At 35.8% G+C, this 20,048-nt stretch overlaps 1 protein-coding gene across 1 annotated transcript in view; it reads right to left on the bottom strand.

The window, feature by feature from the left end:
* VWA8 (von Willebrand factor A domain containing 8) overlaps window positions 1-20,048 on the bottom strand; it is a 100,328-nt gene that overhangs the window by 6,002 nt on the left and 74,278 nt on the right. The window contains exons 21-24 of the mRNA XM_010000858.1: window positions 4,727-4,802; window positions 3,919-4,054; window positions 2,498-2,617; window positions 437-642 (exon numbers count right to left, since the gene is read on the bottom strand). Of these exons, the coding sequence (XP_009999160.1) occupies window positions 437-642; window positions 2,498-2,617; window positions 3,919-4,054; window positions 4,727-4,802 (538 nt within the window). The remainder of the gene's footprint in view (window positions 1-436; window positions 643-2,497; window positions 2,618-3,918; window positions 4,055-4,726; window positions 4,803-20,048) is intronic.

Raw genomic sequence — 20,048 nt, 5'->3', positions numbered from 1 at the left:
AGCAGGAACTTTTTTTCCCCCAGGAAATTACAAAAAACGAGATTTTATAGCAGCATGAAGTGAACAATTGCCCTGTCCTGGAAGTACTATATGCTGAATATGGAATGTTATAACCAAGGCTAGTATGAACAATCCATACTCTATTCACAGCATGAATGTGGTATTTTTTGTCACACAGTAGTAAAAGACTCTTAGGCATTTTTTAGTATCTATAAATATGAACGTACAGAAAAAAAAATCTACCTTTGTACATCTGCAATCCTTACCCTCAGACCATCTGCACATCTGAATATGGTAATTCCTTCAAAATGCAAAACTTTACATAAGAATGAAATAAAAATTTATGAACAACATCGTCTTTTTTTGTAAAACCTTCAAGCATTAAAAAATTAGTAGTGATGAACTCAGGTTTTCAATGAAATCTGATGTACTGTACCTGTAAATGTTTTACAATATTAACAACTTCTCTAGTTGAATAGGGATAGTTAATAATTCCTTGGTCAGCTAAGCTCCTGAGTTCTCCAAAAGCAGCCACCAGTTTCTGAAGAACTGGCTCTGGAACATCAGGACCATATTGTCTAAGCATAGCCAGTTCAGATTGTGGTTTGGGATTATCAACAGCATGGCAACTAAAAATGTCCCCTAAAAGAAATAAAAAGTATACAGTTAAATGATTTAATAAGAAACAACAGCCCCTTGAAGTTTCATATAGCACCTTAAATAGAAAAGCAATAAATCAAGAGGATACTGAGTACTTGCTTGTTAAAACAAAACAAAACAAAAAGACAAAAACTACTTTGAAAAATATGAAGGATAAATTTGCTATGAATAACACCCAGGTTCCTGGAAAGATGGAGATCTCTCCTGTCATTTTAAAGAAGGTGATCACAAGGGGGAAATTCACTTCAAGAAGAAACACCAGTCATATAAATGCAGAAAAAAAAGAAAATAAAAAAGGTTTAAAGAAAGAATAACAGATTAAAAGGGACCAATTTGTGAACATCTTCAAGATACCACAGCATGAAGGGAAATCTTGATATGCAAGAATGCCCTTAAGCAAACCCAGGTGAGAGATCTAGAGCAAAGATTTTCTCTCTGCCTTTTTGAAGTATATAAGAAATTTAGCTAGATATTCTTCTTGTATATTTGCATTATGCTGGTCCCAATCATATAATCTATAAAACCGAGCTTATTTGTAAAAAGCTCTTTAACAGGTATACAAAGCTTTGCAGAATCATAATCAGATCCTGTTGAAAAAGGACTTGGACTAAAGCAGAAGAGCCCCTCTGCTTGAAAAAACAAAATCAGCCAAGAACCCAAAACCTCAAGCAAGCCTCTATCATGTGCATCAAAAGTAGTAATCCTTGGATGATCAGTTTTCTCTATGTATGGACGTATGGACATATGTCTATGTATGTACAACAGGGAATTGCCCATTTCCTGGAAACTACATCTGGAAAACAAAAAAGCTATCATGCAATACAGAACGGTGTTTGCACCTGCTTTTACGATTGTTATTTCTTGCAGAATAAACATTACAGCCAAAGCTAACAGATAAAAACACATACATTAAGGTGCCTGTACATAAATGGCTAAACTAACATAGATAAAACAGCCAGTGGAGTCTGGAGGTCTATTCACCCTGTAGCCTTGGTGTAACACTGCCAAAACCTTGCCAGAGGCCCACCTGGACTAACACTGGACTATCCAGGCCAATGAATTCTTCATCATTTGCCCTTATGTAATGTAAATTCTTGCTTTTGCTCTGAGATGAAGCTATTGGGAATCTTTGCTGATGCACAGGATTTTTGGGACCTACCAGCTTTATGAAATAAAGCTGCTGTTGATATGAAAAACTTTGATGTGAAATTTGGACAGCCTTGAAAATAGTATTAATTCAATATCTTGTAAAAAATATATAATTTAATAAGGCCTATCACACATGGGCATTGGCATGGAGAGGCTAACGAGGATTAAAAACTAGGTAGTGAAGTGCTAACACAAAAAAAACTAGCAGCCTCTATGGCCGAGAGGAAAGAACTACACATCAAGGTCCCATCTCTTGTACTGAAAAGGACAGCACCTGGCCTGTGGCTTGTTTGATATGTGGAAAAAAATAGTGAGTTGTGTTAACCACTGATGTGAGGTATCAAGCTACTTACAGCTCATGTTTTTGCTATGTTTGCATAAAATATATGCTCATTAAGAAAGATTTCTTGTAATCTTGTCTGTCCACTGGTACAAAACCCATAAAACAAATCAGTTGTAGCACGAATGACCACGTACAGCAGTTCACTCAGGGCAAAAAGGGGCACTTGTATTAAGCTATGTACATTGACAAGTTAATCTTCAATCTGAATCTCACCTTGAGTGTCTTATGTGAAACAAAACATCAATATGCATAAGGACCCCTTCTCCACATGAAATCTAATTAATAAAGTCTGTCATTGTATTAATAAATTTTATTGAAGATCATAATTTAATATGAATCACTTACCTAATGTGCCAAAAAAGTCATTACCCAAGAAAGGAAATCCAGGTCTATTTGCTAGAACTATCATTCGAAAGTCAGGATGAACAACTATTACATTTTCTCTCCCATCTATATGAGCATGATCTGGAAAAGAAATAAAATTTATTAATTGCATATTTTAGCTTCGCATTATGAATGAATTAAATAAACATAATTAGATTACAATAATTCTTCTTAGAATCAAAACAGTTACCAAAAAAGGCTCAATATCTTCTTAGCATGTAATTAAAATGAGTGTTCTAGGTTTCATTTTAAAGTTTCATAATTTGTCTCATGAAAATTAAATCTGTTTAATTAAAAAAAAATAATTAAAATGCATCCACTATTCTTGGGGTGGGCCTACCTGTTGTGTTTATATTTAATTTCACCAAAATGCTGAAGCCAATGTTGAATACATTGTTTGGGTTTTATTTTTATATATATGTCTGGCCTTATCTGATCTGGGAACACAGGACTGAAATTCCTTCTGGTTACTACAAAAAACTGCATGAAGCAAAAGACACATGATTTCAAACATTTGAAGGCTCTTCTTCTCCAAAATGAGTCAGAGTGGCCTGACTTCTTCCCTTGCAGCACATTTCCAGTGGCACATGGTGTTTGGGAATCCTTTTACCTTCTCTAAAAAGCTACAGTAATAATTGAGACTGCCTATCAAAATATTTTTTAAAACTGCCCACCTACAGTTTATAATAACAAGCAAAACTCAAGTGTCATGCAATGTGAGCACTGAATGATTGCTCCCCTCAAGCATTGTTCCAAATACTGCTACAAAACCCCTCATTATGAAAAGCACAGTGCCTACCAACATCAAGAGAGTATTTCAAACACAGTATTTCTTTGGAAAATAATGAAAAATATTTAGTTCCTGAAATGAACATGAATAAAATTCGGCTACGTTACAAAATACTCTCACTCTGCAGGATGTATTTAAATAAAGTATATGCAATATTTTATTAGATGAAACTTTTAACAATTCAACCTTAGATGTACTTATATCTCCAAATTTAGATCTGATCAAATTATACTTCAACTGAGATGGGTGTAGCTGAGATTATAATTTGGTCAACTACAATTTTATTTCTTATGGTAAATCAGGAGCATAAAAGTCAGTTTACAATTTGTTGGGGGGTTTCGGGTTTATTTTTTAATTATTATTATTATTACCAAAAAAAAGCAAAACTCATGAGAACGCTAGTTTAAGAAAATAGTCACTATTGCCAAAGTAGTAAAGAAAAGACTGCAAATTCTTTAATTGTTAAACTTTTAGCATCAAGTAGTTTTTCCTTATGGCCTCTTTTAGGACACTAGTCAGTAAAGTAATTGCTGAAACCCATCAAGATGTTACATTGTATTGTAAATTACTAAAACACCTTCTATCTACTTACTGGCAACAATTCGCCTTCCATCTGACAAAACCATTTCTCCACTTTCTACTAAAGTTTTTAAGATACAGGTAACATTAGTTGGTGCTTTGTCTGCCTCATCAACTACCAAAATATGTCCGAACTTCACTGCTTTTACCTAGAAGAGAAAAGAATCAAAACATCATAACCCCACCAAAAAACCTGCAAGAAACTGTATTACTGATTTCTCAGTCAGCAATAGGAACATATCAGTGGCACTGAGACAAGGAAGGGACTCAGAACAGGGGTAAGCTATGACCAGACTGTAGCAGAGAGAAGAGAAGGCAGTTGAGACAAGAAAAATGGGCATTTCTGTTTGTTCAGGGTAGGTATGGATAGGGCAGTGCCAGGGAGGGAAGTGAGAAGCCTGCCAGAGAATGAACTGGAGTGCTGACAGTGAAGTGCAAAAGCCTTGTGCATCTAGATTTTTCACATGTAGCTGAAAGAACCGAAGAATGGCTGGAACAGCTGCTTGAAGTAGCAGCTACAAAAGAGAAGGAGGCAAATACCACTCCACCAGTTAGAATTTGTCAGGTTAATACTAAATTACTTTCCATACTAATTCTGTGCCTGCTGCTTCCAAAGACAAATCAGCTTATTTGCATTTGGCACAGGAAACATGTCCAAATGTGACCAAAGCAAAAGTTACTGAAGCGTTGCTACACTTCGACTGTGCCATTGAAGTAATCAAATCAGAAAGAAATTTCTTTTTTTTGAAAACCAACATGTTTAACTACTTATTTTAAACCATAAACATTTCAAAAAATATAAACCAAATGTTACTACTGACCAGGGGTGAATCTTCGTATATAATAAGACCATCTTTAACAGAAGGTTGTAGGGTAAGGCTTTGTACAGTGGTATCCCTAAAATGGGGAAAAACAGACAGTATTTGGTTAGAGATATTCAGAAATTCTAGTTACAATAAAATGCAAAATGAATAAATGAAAAACTGGAGGCTCTCTTTTTCTAAGAAGAAAAAAATAATCTAATTTTTTTTTTTTTCTGGTTTTGTTATTAGAGTTCTTGAAGAACTTTGACTGAGAACAATGCTCTACCATCTTAGTAGTCAAAGGTGTGTATCTCCATCTCCACCAGGTCTTTCAAGGTAGTTCTCAGTTACTCACAGACCCTGGAAATGAAAACACTGAAAAGCGAACCTGTAACTTTTGCAGCTAAGTATATTACTACTGTTTCTACTATTTCTAGTTAAGTATGGTAAAATTTTCATTTACATGACAAACAGGAATCTCCTCAGAAGAATCAGTATCATCGTCAAATCGTCAATGTTCTAGTTGCTCTTCTCTACATATCATCAACAGACAATAATAATAATAAAAAAGGCTAAAAATACTCATCTGGAATTCTAAAAAGCAATTATTTTTAGTTCTATCTAAACCATACCAGATGCAATAAATTTTACTATCATTTGCTACATTTCGTATCTTGAACAACATAAGCTCTTAGACGGGACAGAGGCTTTAACAGCATTATATTTCTTTTTGAAATTTTATTTGTGTTTGAATTGCTCAAAAGGGTTTTTTCCTTCAAATTTAAAATAGTGGTAATTAAGATCTGTAATTAAAATATTCCTTATTCTTCACTATTTTAATCCATTTAGCCACCACGGAACGTACAGATAAATGAAGACCAGTTGCAATTCAGAAAGGTCCAGAAACACACATCACCAAATCAGATAAATTATGTCCATAACCTTGGGAAAACCTGCCCTGATTTTACAAAATATTCATCAAATCTTTGTCAAGACCCATAAAACCAACCCCATTTACTTTGGGGTTCAGAAGAATCCATGCGCTAAGTAATAATCCAGAAGTGGGTCATGACAAGAAGGTTCCCACATCTCCCACAGCTTCATGAACAATAGAATACACAATTCAGTCTTAGGGCAAGTAGGCTATGCCATCCTCCAGTATTTAAAATTTTGGATTAGTCTGTGACAACACAACAGGGGACTATTCATATGACATAACCCATCAGGAGACCCTCACTTGCACTGTTTGACATCCACATGCTGGTTGACAGCCAAAGGCCAGTAACCTTTGCATTATCTGTGAGACCTGATGCAACAAAAATCTCTCACCTTCCACAGCTATGCTGTAACACAAAACTACCTGCTTCAGCTAAACTGACTCACTGTTCTAAATATCCACCTTAGTTCTGTCTTTAGTTTTGTAAGACCTTGTAAAAACTCAACACTATTCTGACAAATTCCATGGGTACAGGAAATCAAACTCAGTCCTGTTTGCAGTAAACTATGAAATGGCGCATTTCCAATTACAGTTTTAAACTGACAGCATAACGTGCACGTTTCCTTTACTTGAAGCTGCTGTCAGCAGGATTTCTGTCCCTAGCAACTAATAATTTCTTGTTTAGCTTTAAACTCATGATTGATTTATCCCAGTGTTTCTCATGCACAGGAATAAAGCATAAGGCAGGAACAGAGATTATTTGGCTACTGAAACTTTAATCCAGGAGGGGAAAGGTTACAAAGCTGAGACCACCTCCACTTTATTTACTCTCTTCAACTGAGGCCTCTCATAAGCAGCAACACTCTCCAAAATAGTTATATACATACACAAGTCCTGTGAGGAGCAGCTGAGGGAACTGGAGTTATTTAGTCTGGAGAAACAGGAGAGCTTATTGCTCTCTACAACTACCTGAAAGGAGGTTGTATCGAGGTGGGAGTTGGTCTCTTCTCTCAAGTGACAAGTGATGCGACAAGAGAAAATGGCCTCAAGTTGCAACAGGGTAGGTTTAGACGGGATGTTAGGAAAAACTTCTCCACTGAAAGGGTTGTCAAGCATTGGAACAGGCTGACAAGGGAAATCATTGAGTCACCATCTCTGGAGGTATTTAAGAGATGTGTAGATGTGGTGATTGGGGACATGGCTTAGTGGTGGACTCGCAGTGTTAGGAAGAATCAGTGTCATCGTCAAATCGTCAATGTTCTAGTTGCTCTTCTCCACATATCATCAACAGACAATAATAATAATAAAAAAGGCTAAAAATACTCATCTGGAATTCTAAAAAGCAATTATTTTTAGTTCTATCTAAACCATACCAGATGCAATAAATTTTACTATCATTTGCTACATTTCGTATCTTGAACAACATAAGCTCTTAGACGGGACAGAGGCTTTAACAGCATTATATTTCTTTTTGAAATTTTATTTGTGTTTGAATTGCTCAAAAGGGTTTTTTCCTTCAAATTTAAAATAGTGGTAATTAAGATCTGTAATTAAAATATTCCTTATTCTTCACTATTTTAATCCATTTAGCCACCACGGAACGTACAGATAAATGAAGACCAGTTGCAATTCAGAAAGGTCCAGAAACACACATCACCAAATCAGATAAATTATGTCCATAACCTTGGGAAAACCTGCCCTGATTTTACAAAATATTCATCAAATCTTTGTCAAGACCCATAAAACCAACCCCATTTACTTTGGGGTTCAGAAGAATCCATGCGCTAAGTAATAATCCAGAAGTGGGTCATGACAAGAAGGTTCCCACATCTCCCACAGCTTCATGAACAATAGAATACACAATTCAGTCTTAGGGCAAGTAGGCTATGCCATCCTCCAGTATTTAAAATTTTGGATTAGTCTGTGACAACACAACAGGGGACTATTCATATGACATAACCCATCAGGAGACCCTCACTTGCACTGTTTGACATCCACATGCTGGTTGACAGCCAAAGGCCAGTAACCTTTGCATTATCTGTGAGACCTGATGCAACAAAAATCTCTCACCTTCCACAGCTATGCTGTAACACAAAACTACCTGCTTCAGCTAAACTGACTCACTGTTCTAAATATCCACCTTAGTTCTGTCTTTAGTTTTGTAAGACCTTGTAAAAACTCAACACTATTCTGACAAATTCCATGGGTACAGGAAATCAAACTCAGTCCTGTTTGCAGTAAACTATGAAATGGCGCATTTCCAATTACAGTTTTAAACTGACAGCATAACGTGCACGTTTCCTTTACTTGAAGCTGCTGTCAGCAGGATTTCTGTCCCTAGCAACTAATAATTTCTTGTTTAGCTTTAAACTCATGATTGATTTATCCCAGTGTTTCTCATGCACAGGAATAAAGCATAAGGCAGGAACAGAGATTATTTGGCTACTGAAACTTTAATCCAGGAGGGGAAAGGTTACAAAGCTGAGACCACCTCCACTTTATTTACTCTCTTCAACTGAGGCCTCTCATAAGCAGCAACACTCTCCAAAATAGTTATATACATACACAAGTCCTGTGAAGAGCAGCTGAGGGAACTGGAGTTATTTAGTCTGGAGAAACAGGAGAGCTTATTGCTCTCTACAACTACCTGAAAGGAGGTTGTATCGAGGTGGGAGTTGGTCTCTTCTCTCAAGTGACAAGTGATGCGACAAGAGAAAATGGCCTCAAGTTGCAACAGGGTAGGTTTAGACGAGAGCAGCTGAGGGAACTGGAGTTATTTAGTCTGGAGAAACAGGAGAGCTTATTGCTCTCTACAACTACCTGAAAGGAGGTTGTATCGAGGTGGGAGTTGGTCTCTTCTCTCAAGTGACAAGTGATGCGACAAGAGAAAATGGCCTCAAGTTGCAACAGGGTAGGTTTAGACGGGATGTTAGGAAAAACTTCTCCACTGAAAGGGTTGTCAAGCATTGGAACAGGCTGACAAGGGAAATCATTGAGTCACCATCTCTGGAGGTATTTAAGAGATGTGTAGATGTGGTGATTGGGGACATGGCTTAGTGGTGGACTCGCAGTGTTAGGTTAATGGTTGGACTTGATCTAACCAAAATGATTCCAACCTAAATGATTCTGTAATTCTATACTGTATTCACTTGAAAAATATAAGTTTTTTAACCATTAAGATAAACAGTAGCATTAATCTGTTATCTTAGATATCCTACTGTGGACATAAAACCAAAACTTCTACTGTCACCCTACTTGTCTACCCATTTCTACATTAGGCAGAGATATCAATTATGGACCAAAAATTAACAATAAACAAACAGCTTTTATTTCTTGAACACAGATTATTTAGGGATTATGAAATTGTATGTATTAGTCTATGTCCATTAATGTTTATAATTTCTGGTTCAAACATATACATTTGCAGAAGTAGAAGAATATCAAAAGGTATAAACCAAACCCTACAGCATATGAAGGCACAGTCACAGGTTACTAATTAGTCAGAAATAAATAACAGATTTTTTTTTTAAATGGAATTAATCCAAGGAGAGAAATGGAAGTATTTGTCAAACCTGAAATGTGATCTCTTTAAAGTGATAAAAAACTGAGAAAACTGAAGGATCTAAAGAAAGAATAGGACAAAAATAAGGTAAAGGAAGATGAAACATTACAGGATGTTTTATAGAACATAAATTTGAACACAGCAGCCTGTGCATAAAAAAAACAACAACAAACAAACAAAAAAACTGAACGGAGTATATCAGGAAAGGAAGATCTCCAGTGGTGTGGATGGACACAGATGGCAATGAAAGGAAAGATACAAGTCACTAATGGTGTTTTACTGTAACAGAAAAGCATGTATTTTAGTTTCGGTGAGGTAGTTACTCTTCTGGTTCTGAAGAGATTACTCACAATCCCCTGACAGGGAATACTAATTTGTGCTTAGTAACAGAGAAATCCTTGGGATGATCTCATTGTTCAGCGAAGACAGCATTGACCACATATTTGGGGGAAATAAATACCAGAAGAGCTTAACAGGTTACCTAAGTGCTAGTATGAGATATGCATGAATCAGAAAAAAATTACAGAAGGAATCAAAAGGAAAGAAACCGACATCATAAATCCAGTTCCTAGTTTTTTTTCTTGTTTTATCTGTGGCTCCCTCCTTTTGTCTACTTTGTTAGTATTCAGCCCTAACATTTAAAGGAAAGATTTTTGGGAGATTTGCAATGTATTTTAGAAGATAAAAATACAGCCAAATATTAATTCCATTGGTTTGATGACATAAGTGAATGCAAAATTTCTGTACTTGCTTACTTGCTATTACATTCAGCCATGTATACAAGCATGATTTTGTCAGGGTTAGTACAGATGTTGTTTTCCTTCCAGAATCGTAAGCTGTGCAATTAGATGTCATTAGTTTCTGTTATTCAGAAACCTAACATGACCTAAACAGAGTAAAGAAAGGCTAAAGATAGTTTAGTTCCTAAGTCGTTTTTTTTTCTTAAAATTTCCACTTTGTAATAAATTATGTAAATGTACAGACACTGAAAGAGAAAGAAAAAAATATGCCAAGTCTGAAATATTTCTGAACAATATGGTATGCAGATTGTCTGAAGTGTAAAATACATCTTACACCCCCCCAAAACATGAGACTGTAGAATTTCACTCCCACAAGAAAGGAATTAAAAACTGTAATTCATGTTCACTTATCAATATTAGCATCTTAATATTAACTAGGCTCTACCAGAGACATGAATATCAAAACCTCCTAATTTCATCACATTTGGCACTCAAGATGAAAACAGTTCTGACACCTAGAAGCAAGACTGTGAGAATGTAGAAGCAAGTGATAAAAGCTGTCTGACATACTGTCATCCTACTTAACTGATTAGTCTTCTCATGACTGTAGAAGAAAAATACAAAAAGCCCGCTAATTTCTTTCCTAAGAATGTATTTTTATTTTTATCAAGGCACCCATCCTCACAAGCTCTCCATAAAAAAAATAAAATCTGCTTCTGAAACTCAGAAACTCTTCTGACAGTTCCACTCAATTCCGAGTAGGACTTATGAGAATTCTTTTGATGTTTTTTTATTAGCTCACATCACTGTCTTTTATTTATTTTTTGCTACTGGTGCATTATTTACCCTAAAGGCAGATTTTTCTGAAGTCTACAGACTTACCCACACCTGGTAGTCTGTGACAGTTACTATTTCTTTGACAGCAATGCTTTCTTTCCAAGGAAGAACTATGAGATACGGCAGGAGAAATTTCCATCAACCACAGAGACTATTCAGTCCATTCTGTCCCTGTCAATTTTCAAGATTTACTCAAATTGTATTCAATAACTGAAATGAAAAAATTACTCCAAAAAGAAAAGAGAGGAACTGCACGTGACAGATCTTCTGTTTTTCAGAATAGAATTCTCCTCTACACAAATCCAATGAGTTCAGTATTTCTTATTCCATTTATGAGAAACAGACATTTTCTACCAGGCTTTTTTTCAAATGGTATTTTGGAGTTGTTTGGAATAGCTGAATACCTCTATTGATAGACCCTGAAACAGGGCAGGATGGGAGGTGAAATCAGCAAGGAAGCCTCCAAGCATTCTGGATATCATGAGGTGAGATACAGGAGCTGAAACTACTCAGGAGGAAAAATGAAGGAACAAAGGGGAAGGGTGTCCCTCTTCCTCTGAAACACATATTCATTTGGAGGACTATCTGAGAGATGCTTCTTTCCAGCAACGAAATTAATACACGGAATTCTTCATTAATAATGTTAATGGTGTCTATATGACACATCTACAAATATTTGTTGTATGTTTTGATGCTTGTTCTCCACAGAACACTGAAATGTAAACACCAAAACAGAATCTGATCCAATATATAATTTACTCATTGTCATCTAACTTATTAAAAAGGTATTCTAGTGCTTTTTTAAAAGACTTGAGTCCCCAAGAAGGCTTTTGCCAAAATAGAGGGCACAGCATCAGGACATCAGTTAACATTGCAAGCATCCATATTCACTGGAATTACTCTTTCTTGCCTGTTTTTTGGGGGTTTTTTTGTGGCTGCTGAAGAACACTGTTCTGGTTTTTGTATTGTACTAACACAGAGGCTGAAAGAGTAAGCAAACATCCATGGAAGGCAACCTTGTGTTTTAAGGGCTGATGCTCATGGTAACAAGCTTAGATGAACTAGATTCAGGTTTGGCTCTTCCTCTTACTCTCCAAATGGAACTTTATGGTAGTTGAAAGGAAAAATCAGAGATACAGAATATAAACTGTAATAATTGCTCTTCTTAATTGCTTTGAGATATCTATCTAAATACATATGTACATATCTCTCTCTCTCTCTCTCTTCTCAATTACATTTCAATCAGACATGAATACACCCATCTGCCGTGACCTAATTTTAAGAGTATTTCAAAAAAGAATTAGGCCAAGGGCCATTTGAAGCTGTTAATTGGTTGGCTAATCCACTCATGGATTATCCTGATGTAGAGCAGACGATCTTAACACAAAGACAGAATCTGCATGACTGACATTTACAAATGAACTTCTTCAGCCAACCTATCATACAGCCATTGCATTGCATGATCTGACCACTATGTTTCGGAATAGAAAAGCCCACCAGCTGTCTCATTTCTCTGTTAAAATGACACTGTAAAGCCTCTTTGACTTATCTGCATGCACTGATAATTAAATCCCAATGTTTTTTTCTGTTAGGCCATTACAGTTACTTAGCAGGACATATATTTCTTTAAAATTCAAGAAATCATTTGGAATATAAAGGTACTCTTGCTTGGTATGACTGTGGGTGGCAGAACAAAGGCCAAAGGGAATTATATGTTTAATTCAGGTTGTAGGTTTAAATCAAATTACTGAACTACTTATACATGATCTGTCTTTCAAAATAAGATGCAACGTTTTCACATAATTTGTTATAACATAAAAAATTCACTCTCTCTACTTGTAAAATCCATAAATGAAGAAACAGGGCATCCTACAGCTCCCATTATTGTGTACATGAATACACTTCTCTGAGTAAACAGCAAGAAAATGTTACTTCAGCTTTAGAGGAAAATGAAACAATAGAGTCTTGTAATCTAAGCTATTTCCCCATAACAGCAACACAGCAGGATATTCAAGCTGAATTCAGTTCCTACAAAAAGATGAATAAAGTAGCTCTCTAACACCTGGAATCTGACAATAGCAAAGCTAGTCAGACAGCTCATGAAAAGCTAACATTTGAAACAGAGAGAACAGCTTGCATGAACTCTGGGAATTTTTGCATTGTACCTCTGTATTGATTGAAAATGTATATAAGGGGGAAAAAACAACATCAAGAGTAAAAAAACCATAAAGACATGTATTATATGCTAGCCAAAACATGAATTGCTCCACAACATATGTCTTCATAACAAAAATAGTTTTAGTTTTATTTAGTTTTATATAGTTTTTATAGTTTTATTTGCAAACCTGAACTAAAGAATAAAGCATACAATGTAAGGTTTGTGTGTACCACATCAAAAGAAAATATTCTAGACATATATATTCATTATTTAAAATCATCAGGAAAAAACTACCCAGTCTGTTTTTTGGGGGTTTTTTTGTGGCTGCTGATATACAAATACACAACACACACACATCTTCTCCCTGTTCCTCTTAACAAACTGGTGCAGCTTAAGCCCTCTTGCTTCAAAAACAGTCCACTACAAATAAGCTTTTCTGGGTTATTCAATGTCAAAAACAGACCTGCTGTGCTATATCAGCATTTAAAATATTTTACAATTTCTTTCCAGAGAAGATAACCAAATGCAATTCTGATAACTACACCATAATTCTACAGTATCAGGTGTTCATCTGTGTGTTGGGCAAAGGAGGTTATTTCTTCCAAAACAGCTTTTAAAATTAGAATCTTAAAAGTCTGGGGTCAACAAAGCTGAAAGGGTAGTTTAACATTATCCCAATATGGGAAACAGATAATTAGATTTTATACTGACTACGTGTGCTGAAAAAAAGGGAAAGAAAATTAACACCTAAAGATTAATGAAAAGTCTGTAGTAAGTGTTGCTTGTAGGGACACCATAAGCTCATTTTCCTACCCCAAACACCTCAATTAATTTGATTGTTAAAGATCACAGCAAAATCACCTTTATTTTGTAAAGGATAACATATGTAAACTCAAGTTAATTTTTGGAAGAAAAGATAATTAGATTACTGTAATTTATTAGGGAACTAGAAAAGACACAATACAAAAAGTAGTAGATTTTTAAAATGAACTCTGTATCACATTTTTCTATCATCAGTCACTAGAACAAAGCCCATAACTTTGACAGGAAGATACAATACCATTGGTAAATTCTTTGGAAGGGAATGTAGCATTAGGAAAAAATGGAATAAGGTAGTGCAATATCTTCTAAAATAAACATAAGATTATCTATCCCTTCCTGGAGGTGTTCAAGGCCAGGTTGGATCAGGCTTGTGCAGCCTGGTCTAGAGTGAGGTGTCCGTGCTCATAGCAGGAGGTCTCTTCCAACCATAACCATTCTATGATTCTGTAACTGTGGTAAAACATCAAATGTATAAGAAAGCCAAATTTAGCACATAGGCTAATACCTAGAAAACCGGAAAACAGGTTGTCAACCTTCAAGAAAAGATATTACACAGAGAAATACAGCTTGATATGGCTAATTTAAAGTAACAAACCCTCAAGTTAAATTTTCTAATATATTAATTTTAAAGCTAAAGAAAATAAAACTTCCTACATTCCTTATTTTTATGAAAAGGCGTAAAACCACAATCAGTTTCAACTTTTTAGACATTATAGAGAACACTACTCATACATAAAAAAAAATTATCCCATTTCTGTCATGTGACTTAATGAAGATTTGTATTCTCCTTTTGGACAGTAAATTGTCTGATTTCCCAGAAGTATACTTTCTTGATATACTGAAAGAGAACACTTGAATAGAACTAATTTTCCATGCCTTCTGCAGATTCAGTGAGGCTCCGAGCAGCAGAAAATCCATTCATAAGCCATCAATAAATTATTGATGTAGATTACACTGCAGTCTGCTCATTAAGAGCTTCTATTTCTGTAAGTGACGGCAATGTTCTTACGCAATGAAATAACTGCAGCTCTACAGACTGAAGACGTCAGTGTTGATGTTGACTAGTTTTGTTTATCGTGGCTTCAGAGTCCACTGAAGTAGCTAAGGGAGAATCTGATTCTCCCTGTACCTGAGGGCAACGCAAGGTCCCACGGCAATGGAAAGGGTTGGTACTTTTCACTCTTGAACATTTTGAATGGCACAGAGGAACGACTGTGACAGACACGGTGCAGAGGAGGTGGCAGGCTGCAATTTTAGCATTGCCTACAGCTGAGACAGCATGAAGCCAGGAAACATCTCAGAGAAATTTTTGTTTAACAACTGCTCATTATTTACACTCATATCATAAAGACAATAAATGTTCTAGATGTTACCAAACTTCATTTAAAAAAAATGTTCTTATTTTTCCTGTCCTGAAAACAATGGCTCTGATGCTGTCTTTAATTACCCTCAACTTTAACTACTGTTCCACACTCACATATTTGAATATCAGCTAAGGACATTGCAAATGGACTTCCCACATGGAACCACCACTGCTGGATTATCTAATGTTATGAAATCAAGACAAATTGATTTTTAACTTTTTTTTTTTTTTCCTACTGAACAATTTTGATTTAGGAAGACATGTTACTACAATATACCTAGAAGTAAGAGCTACCTGGAGTCATCCAGCTGCTACCTTGCAGAAACTGTTGGTAAATCACAGAATCATACATAGAGCAGTTGAGGTGGGAAGGGGTCTCTGGAGGTCATTTGGTCAAACTCCCCTGCTCAACCAAGGGCCCAAGTCCCCAGACCATATCCAGACAGCTTTTAATATTCCAAATATCAAGGACTGTAATGTATACCAAACTTCACAAAGAAGGAACTGACATAGAAAAATGAAAATTGTGCCTTCCTGAACTAAGCAAATTTGCTGCTTGGAAGAAAGCCCTTCTCTCTGCAATTAATTTTTCTTTAAGGGACTACCAAGACAAGAGAGGATTTTGTTTCCTTTCAGAGCAATTAGAAGCAAAACTCATGATGACAGATAGTAATTTCAGAGGGATTCTGTTGACAGTTGCTCTTTTTGGCTACATGACTTAAACCCAAATCAATCCCAACAGAACAGCAGTGGCAGCTTTCACGGGTCTTGAGTTAACACTGTGTGTTCTACACAGTATTTTTCAAGTTTTCTTCAGATGCCTAAATTGAGATTTCACATGAGAATAAATTATATGTAGTTTTTTCTTTTTTTAAGCTCATGTATTAAAGTCTAGAAGTGTATTTTAATGAAAGCTGAGATCAGATAACAACATATGACTCCAAAAACCTGATGTATATATTAATAAAAATGCCTTTAACGTGTAAACCCATGCACCCTATTTATACTTGCAGAAACTACTATAAAATGTAGGTCACTGCATTTTTTACCTTCCTACTCAGAACCCAAGCTTTTAGGAAACTTTCTATTAGAAGACTCTGCAAAATCCAAAACCAAAGCAATGAAAAAATGAGTAATAAACCAAGCTTGCATTGGAAACAAAAGAATAAATATTGTAGTTCTATAATCCAGTCTACACAAAAATAATAACTTCAAGGAGGAGAAAACATCGTCACTGACATTTAAAAAAGCCACTTGACAGTACGACTTAATTCCAAATAGATGCCAACCTAAATGTTTAAATGACAGATAAAGCACATTTTACTCCAGTAACACCATTATTTTTGTGTAATTAGTGTGTGTAAATGGTAAGAGACTAAAATTAATCTTTTTTTCTCTGATCCCATCGAAGGAGCCAACAGTCTAAAGACCATGATACTATCTTCTGATGTTTTTATGCAGGAGGGTTGGGAACATATAATTTTATACTTAAATATTACTCTCAGTGATAAGAAGGATATTATAGTCTTAAAAGGACACATCTTCATGCCTGAGTCTTCACTAAAGATTTACCATTTTTTTCTTCCTTCTATGAAATATTCTTCTCCCAAAAGACGTTGTAATTTAAGCAAGATTGTATCAGTTTCCATGAAAAAAAAATTCCTGATTCAATGAAATTTGGATTATGGAACCATAATTTAGTTTACTGAAGTTGGCTTCAGATTTCTAAGTAGAAACACTGACAACTTCTTTCCACAACACTCACATGAGAAACGGCAAAAGTAGTAACTTTAAAATTCATAAACTGATGAAGCTTTCCAAGGTTCACTCATTTAGAAGTGACACAAATATTTGACTCTGTTACATCTATTTGGAGGATATCAAAGTTCCTAAGAAAGTAATTCAGTTTGTGCTTAATTTCTATTTGGATCTCAAATTGCACCTCATACTCTGCAACTGCAAAGAGTTTATTAATAGATTTTAATCTTTCTAGCTGTATCATGAATGGAGTCAAGGCAAAAAGTGTAAAACCTTAAAATTTAGTATCAGGGTAGACAATGCTGTTACACGTTTTATAATGTGTAGCTGGTGTCCTTGGCGCACAAAAGTGAGACAACCATTCCTGAGGGGTAAGCAAAACTTAGGGCTTAACTCCTGGAACTCGTTCTTGTAGGAAAGGAGTGACTGGGAAATCCTGGCAGATGGAAGTTCTTCCTTCAACTCAGAAAAGCAGCAAGGTGCTTCACAAGTGCAGTCCTAGAGAGAGGTTGTGCACAACCTATCCCAAATTACCCATTTCAGAAAAAGTCCTATAATCCCACAGCTAAAGTGACAGGAGATTTGGTCAACTCCCAAACAATTCCTAAAATGAGAAAGTATGCAAGAGAAAGCAATCAACTCTGAATAATAAAGCAAACAATTCTCATAAATACTTTAAATTTAGCCACAGCTTCCTTTCTGTTAAAATTTTTGGGTTTATGGTCCAAAAATGATTCAGAAGACTTACAAGATGTATTTTTAAGACAGTTTTAAGAAAAATAAAACCTCCCTGTGAGTTGCTATAAGAAAGGTTAAAAAATAGGTTTTATAACCTCCATAAACCATCAAAACCTTAAGGTCAGGCTGACCCTTCCCATGCGAATCAGTGATAGAGCAACTAAACAAACATGAAAGAATAGGTTTTTAAGGAAAAGCACTCTTTTTTTTTTTTTCCCTCTTGTTATCTTTAAGTGTAAGACACAAAATGTGAGATTTAAAAATTACTCCTGCTAATAGTTCATAGGCTTATTGTCTCTACGGCAAATATCCCCTGCCTGAATGTCACTTCAATATATGTAGTGCTACATCAGCAGAACTCTTAAACTTCATCAAGACAGTAAAAAACAGTACAGAAGAAGAAACTGAAAAATAACCACAACCACCCTAATCAAGCAACCAACAACCAAAACCAGACCAGATGTATTAGCAGTTCCTGTTTGTTGGAAAAATGCTGAGGTACTTATCTGTACTAGACATCTACATCAATTACACTGAATAACAATCTATACTACACTACACTGCGGTGTCTGTCCCCTTATTTACCACACAAACTGTTGAAAGTAAACATTTCTGGAGTATATTCATGATGTTGGCACTTAAATACCATTAAAAATCCCAGGTTTTGAAAAATGGCAATTAGATTAATAAAGCAAGATACTTCTGAAATTCAATCCAATTATTTTTGCCTATTACTTACACATTACTTTTCTAAAGGTTGTAATTATATTAATTTTAAAGCTCTTAAAAGTTTTCTCCCCTTCAGCAGTTTCTTCTCTGGCTACATTTAATTATAGCCACCAAAAAGGCTATTTTATAGGTAAGGATGTATTGCTCTACTCCAGAGTCAATACTATTTAGTTGCAACACCCATTCAGTATTGGCACACGTGTATTACTTGATTTATAACTAATTATATGAAGTGACAGTTGATATAGGCAAGTTCAAGAACTCCTGATGTGATCATCAGCCATTTTCTGACAGATTCACTACTGCACTAGAAGCTCAGAGCCTCAGGATATGCAGCCGACAAGTGCACACTCATTTCTTTCCAGAGTGACTTGTTGAAATGTAACTGGAGTCTGCAACCCAAATTCCAAGGACTAATCAGGTACCATCTGTCATACATATTTCTGAAAGGGCAGAGGATGTTTACCTTCATCTGACACTGAATAGCCTCACATGTGTCATGAAGAAAGCAGTAAAACTATTTATTTCCCTTACAAGTAGACAACTAAAATGCATGCTTTGAATGTTCAACTGCTTTGAATTTGTGCTAAAGCACTGTTTGGCGTGACCAAACCTCATAGGAGAACAATTTTTCAGAGACACAAAGAGACAAAAAATCACAGAATCACAGAACAGTTCTGGTTGGAAAAGACCTTTAAGATCACCATTGGCCTAACTTGACTGAATCCAGCACTAAACCATGTCCCTAAGCACCACATCTACACATCTTTTAAACAACTCCAGTGATGGTGATTCAACCAACTCCTTTGGGCAGCCTGTTCCAGTGTTTGACAGCCCTTTCAGTGAAGAAGTTTATTCTAATATCCAATCTAAACTTCCCCTGACACAACTTGAGGCCATTTTCTCTCACCCCTTCACCAGCTTTCTTGCCCTTCTCTGGACTTGCTCCAGCACCTCAATGTCTTTCTTGTAGTGGGGTGCCCAAAACTGAACACAGGAGCCTCTCATAGTGTTCCCATTGTTGTCAGTCCATGGGGCAGAGGACAGCAGCACCATGGTGGTGGTGGTTATACAGGCTGTAGTATTTTGTGAAATAACTGGGATCTGCAAAGATGACAGTGTATTTTATCCAAAAGGAGTGGGTGGCTGCTGCAAGCAGAGAAGACAGCAGGAAACTTGACACGAAGCTGAAAGCAGCAGGTCACTAATGTGCTATTTTGCAAAAAAGTAATGGAAGTCTAAGAGAGGTAGTATAAAATAAAACAGCAATAGAAATGTGATGTGATAGAGCTATCCAAGTATCAGGAGTACAAACACAAGACATGTAAAGACAAAAAGCTGGAAGAGAAAGGGAGAGAGAAGCATTACAGAGCCTGTTGCTGAAGGACAAAATATTGAAGATGTACACTTTTATTAACATTATTTAAAAAGGAGTCATTATGGAAAGAGGGTGATGAAGCTAGGAAGCAGAAGAGAGAGAGGTAAAGATTAGAAATGAAGCTGGAAAAGGATGCAGTTCAACTGAAACTGAATAAATATATTCAGTCTTTATTTCAATGTATTGGTTTAAAGTTTGTCATAAAAAGCTGAGAGAAAAAAGTCTATAGTATTACAGCTTTTGAATTGTTTTTAATTTGTTAGTTGTCTTGAAGTCAATTTTTTAGATTGCATGTGAAAAAAGTTGTAATTTTCAAAT

Source organism: Chaetura pelagica, unplaced genomic scaffold, assembly GCF_000747805.2.
Source record: "Chaetura pelagica isolate M959 unplaced genomic scaffold, ChaPel_1.0 scaffold115, whole genome shotgun sequence".
In the NCBI taxonomy this organism is placed as follows: Eukaryota; Metazoa; Chordata; class Aves; order Apodiformes; family Apodidae; genus Chaetura; species Chaetura pelagica.
This window is presented reverse-complemented; position numbering and strand designations above follow the sequence as displayed.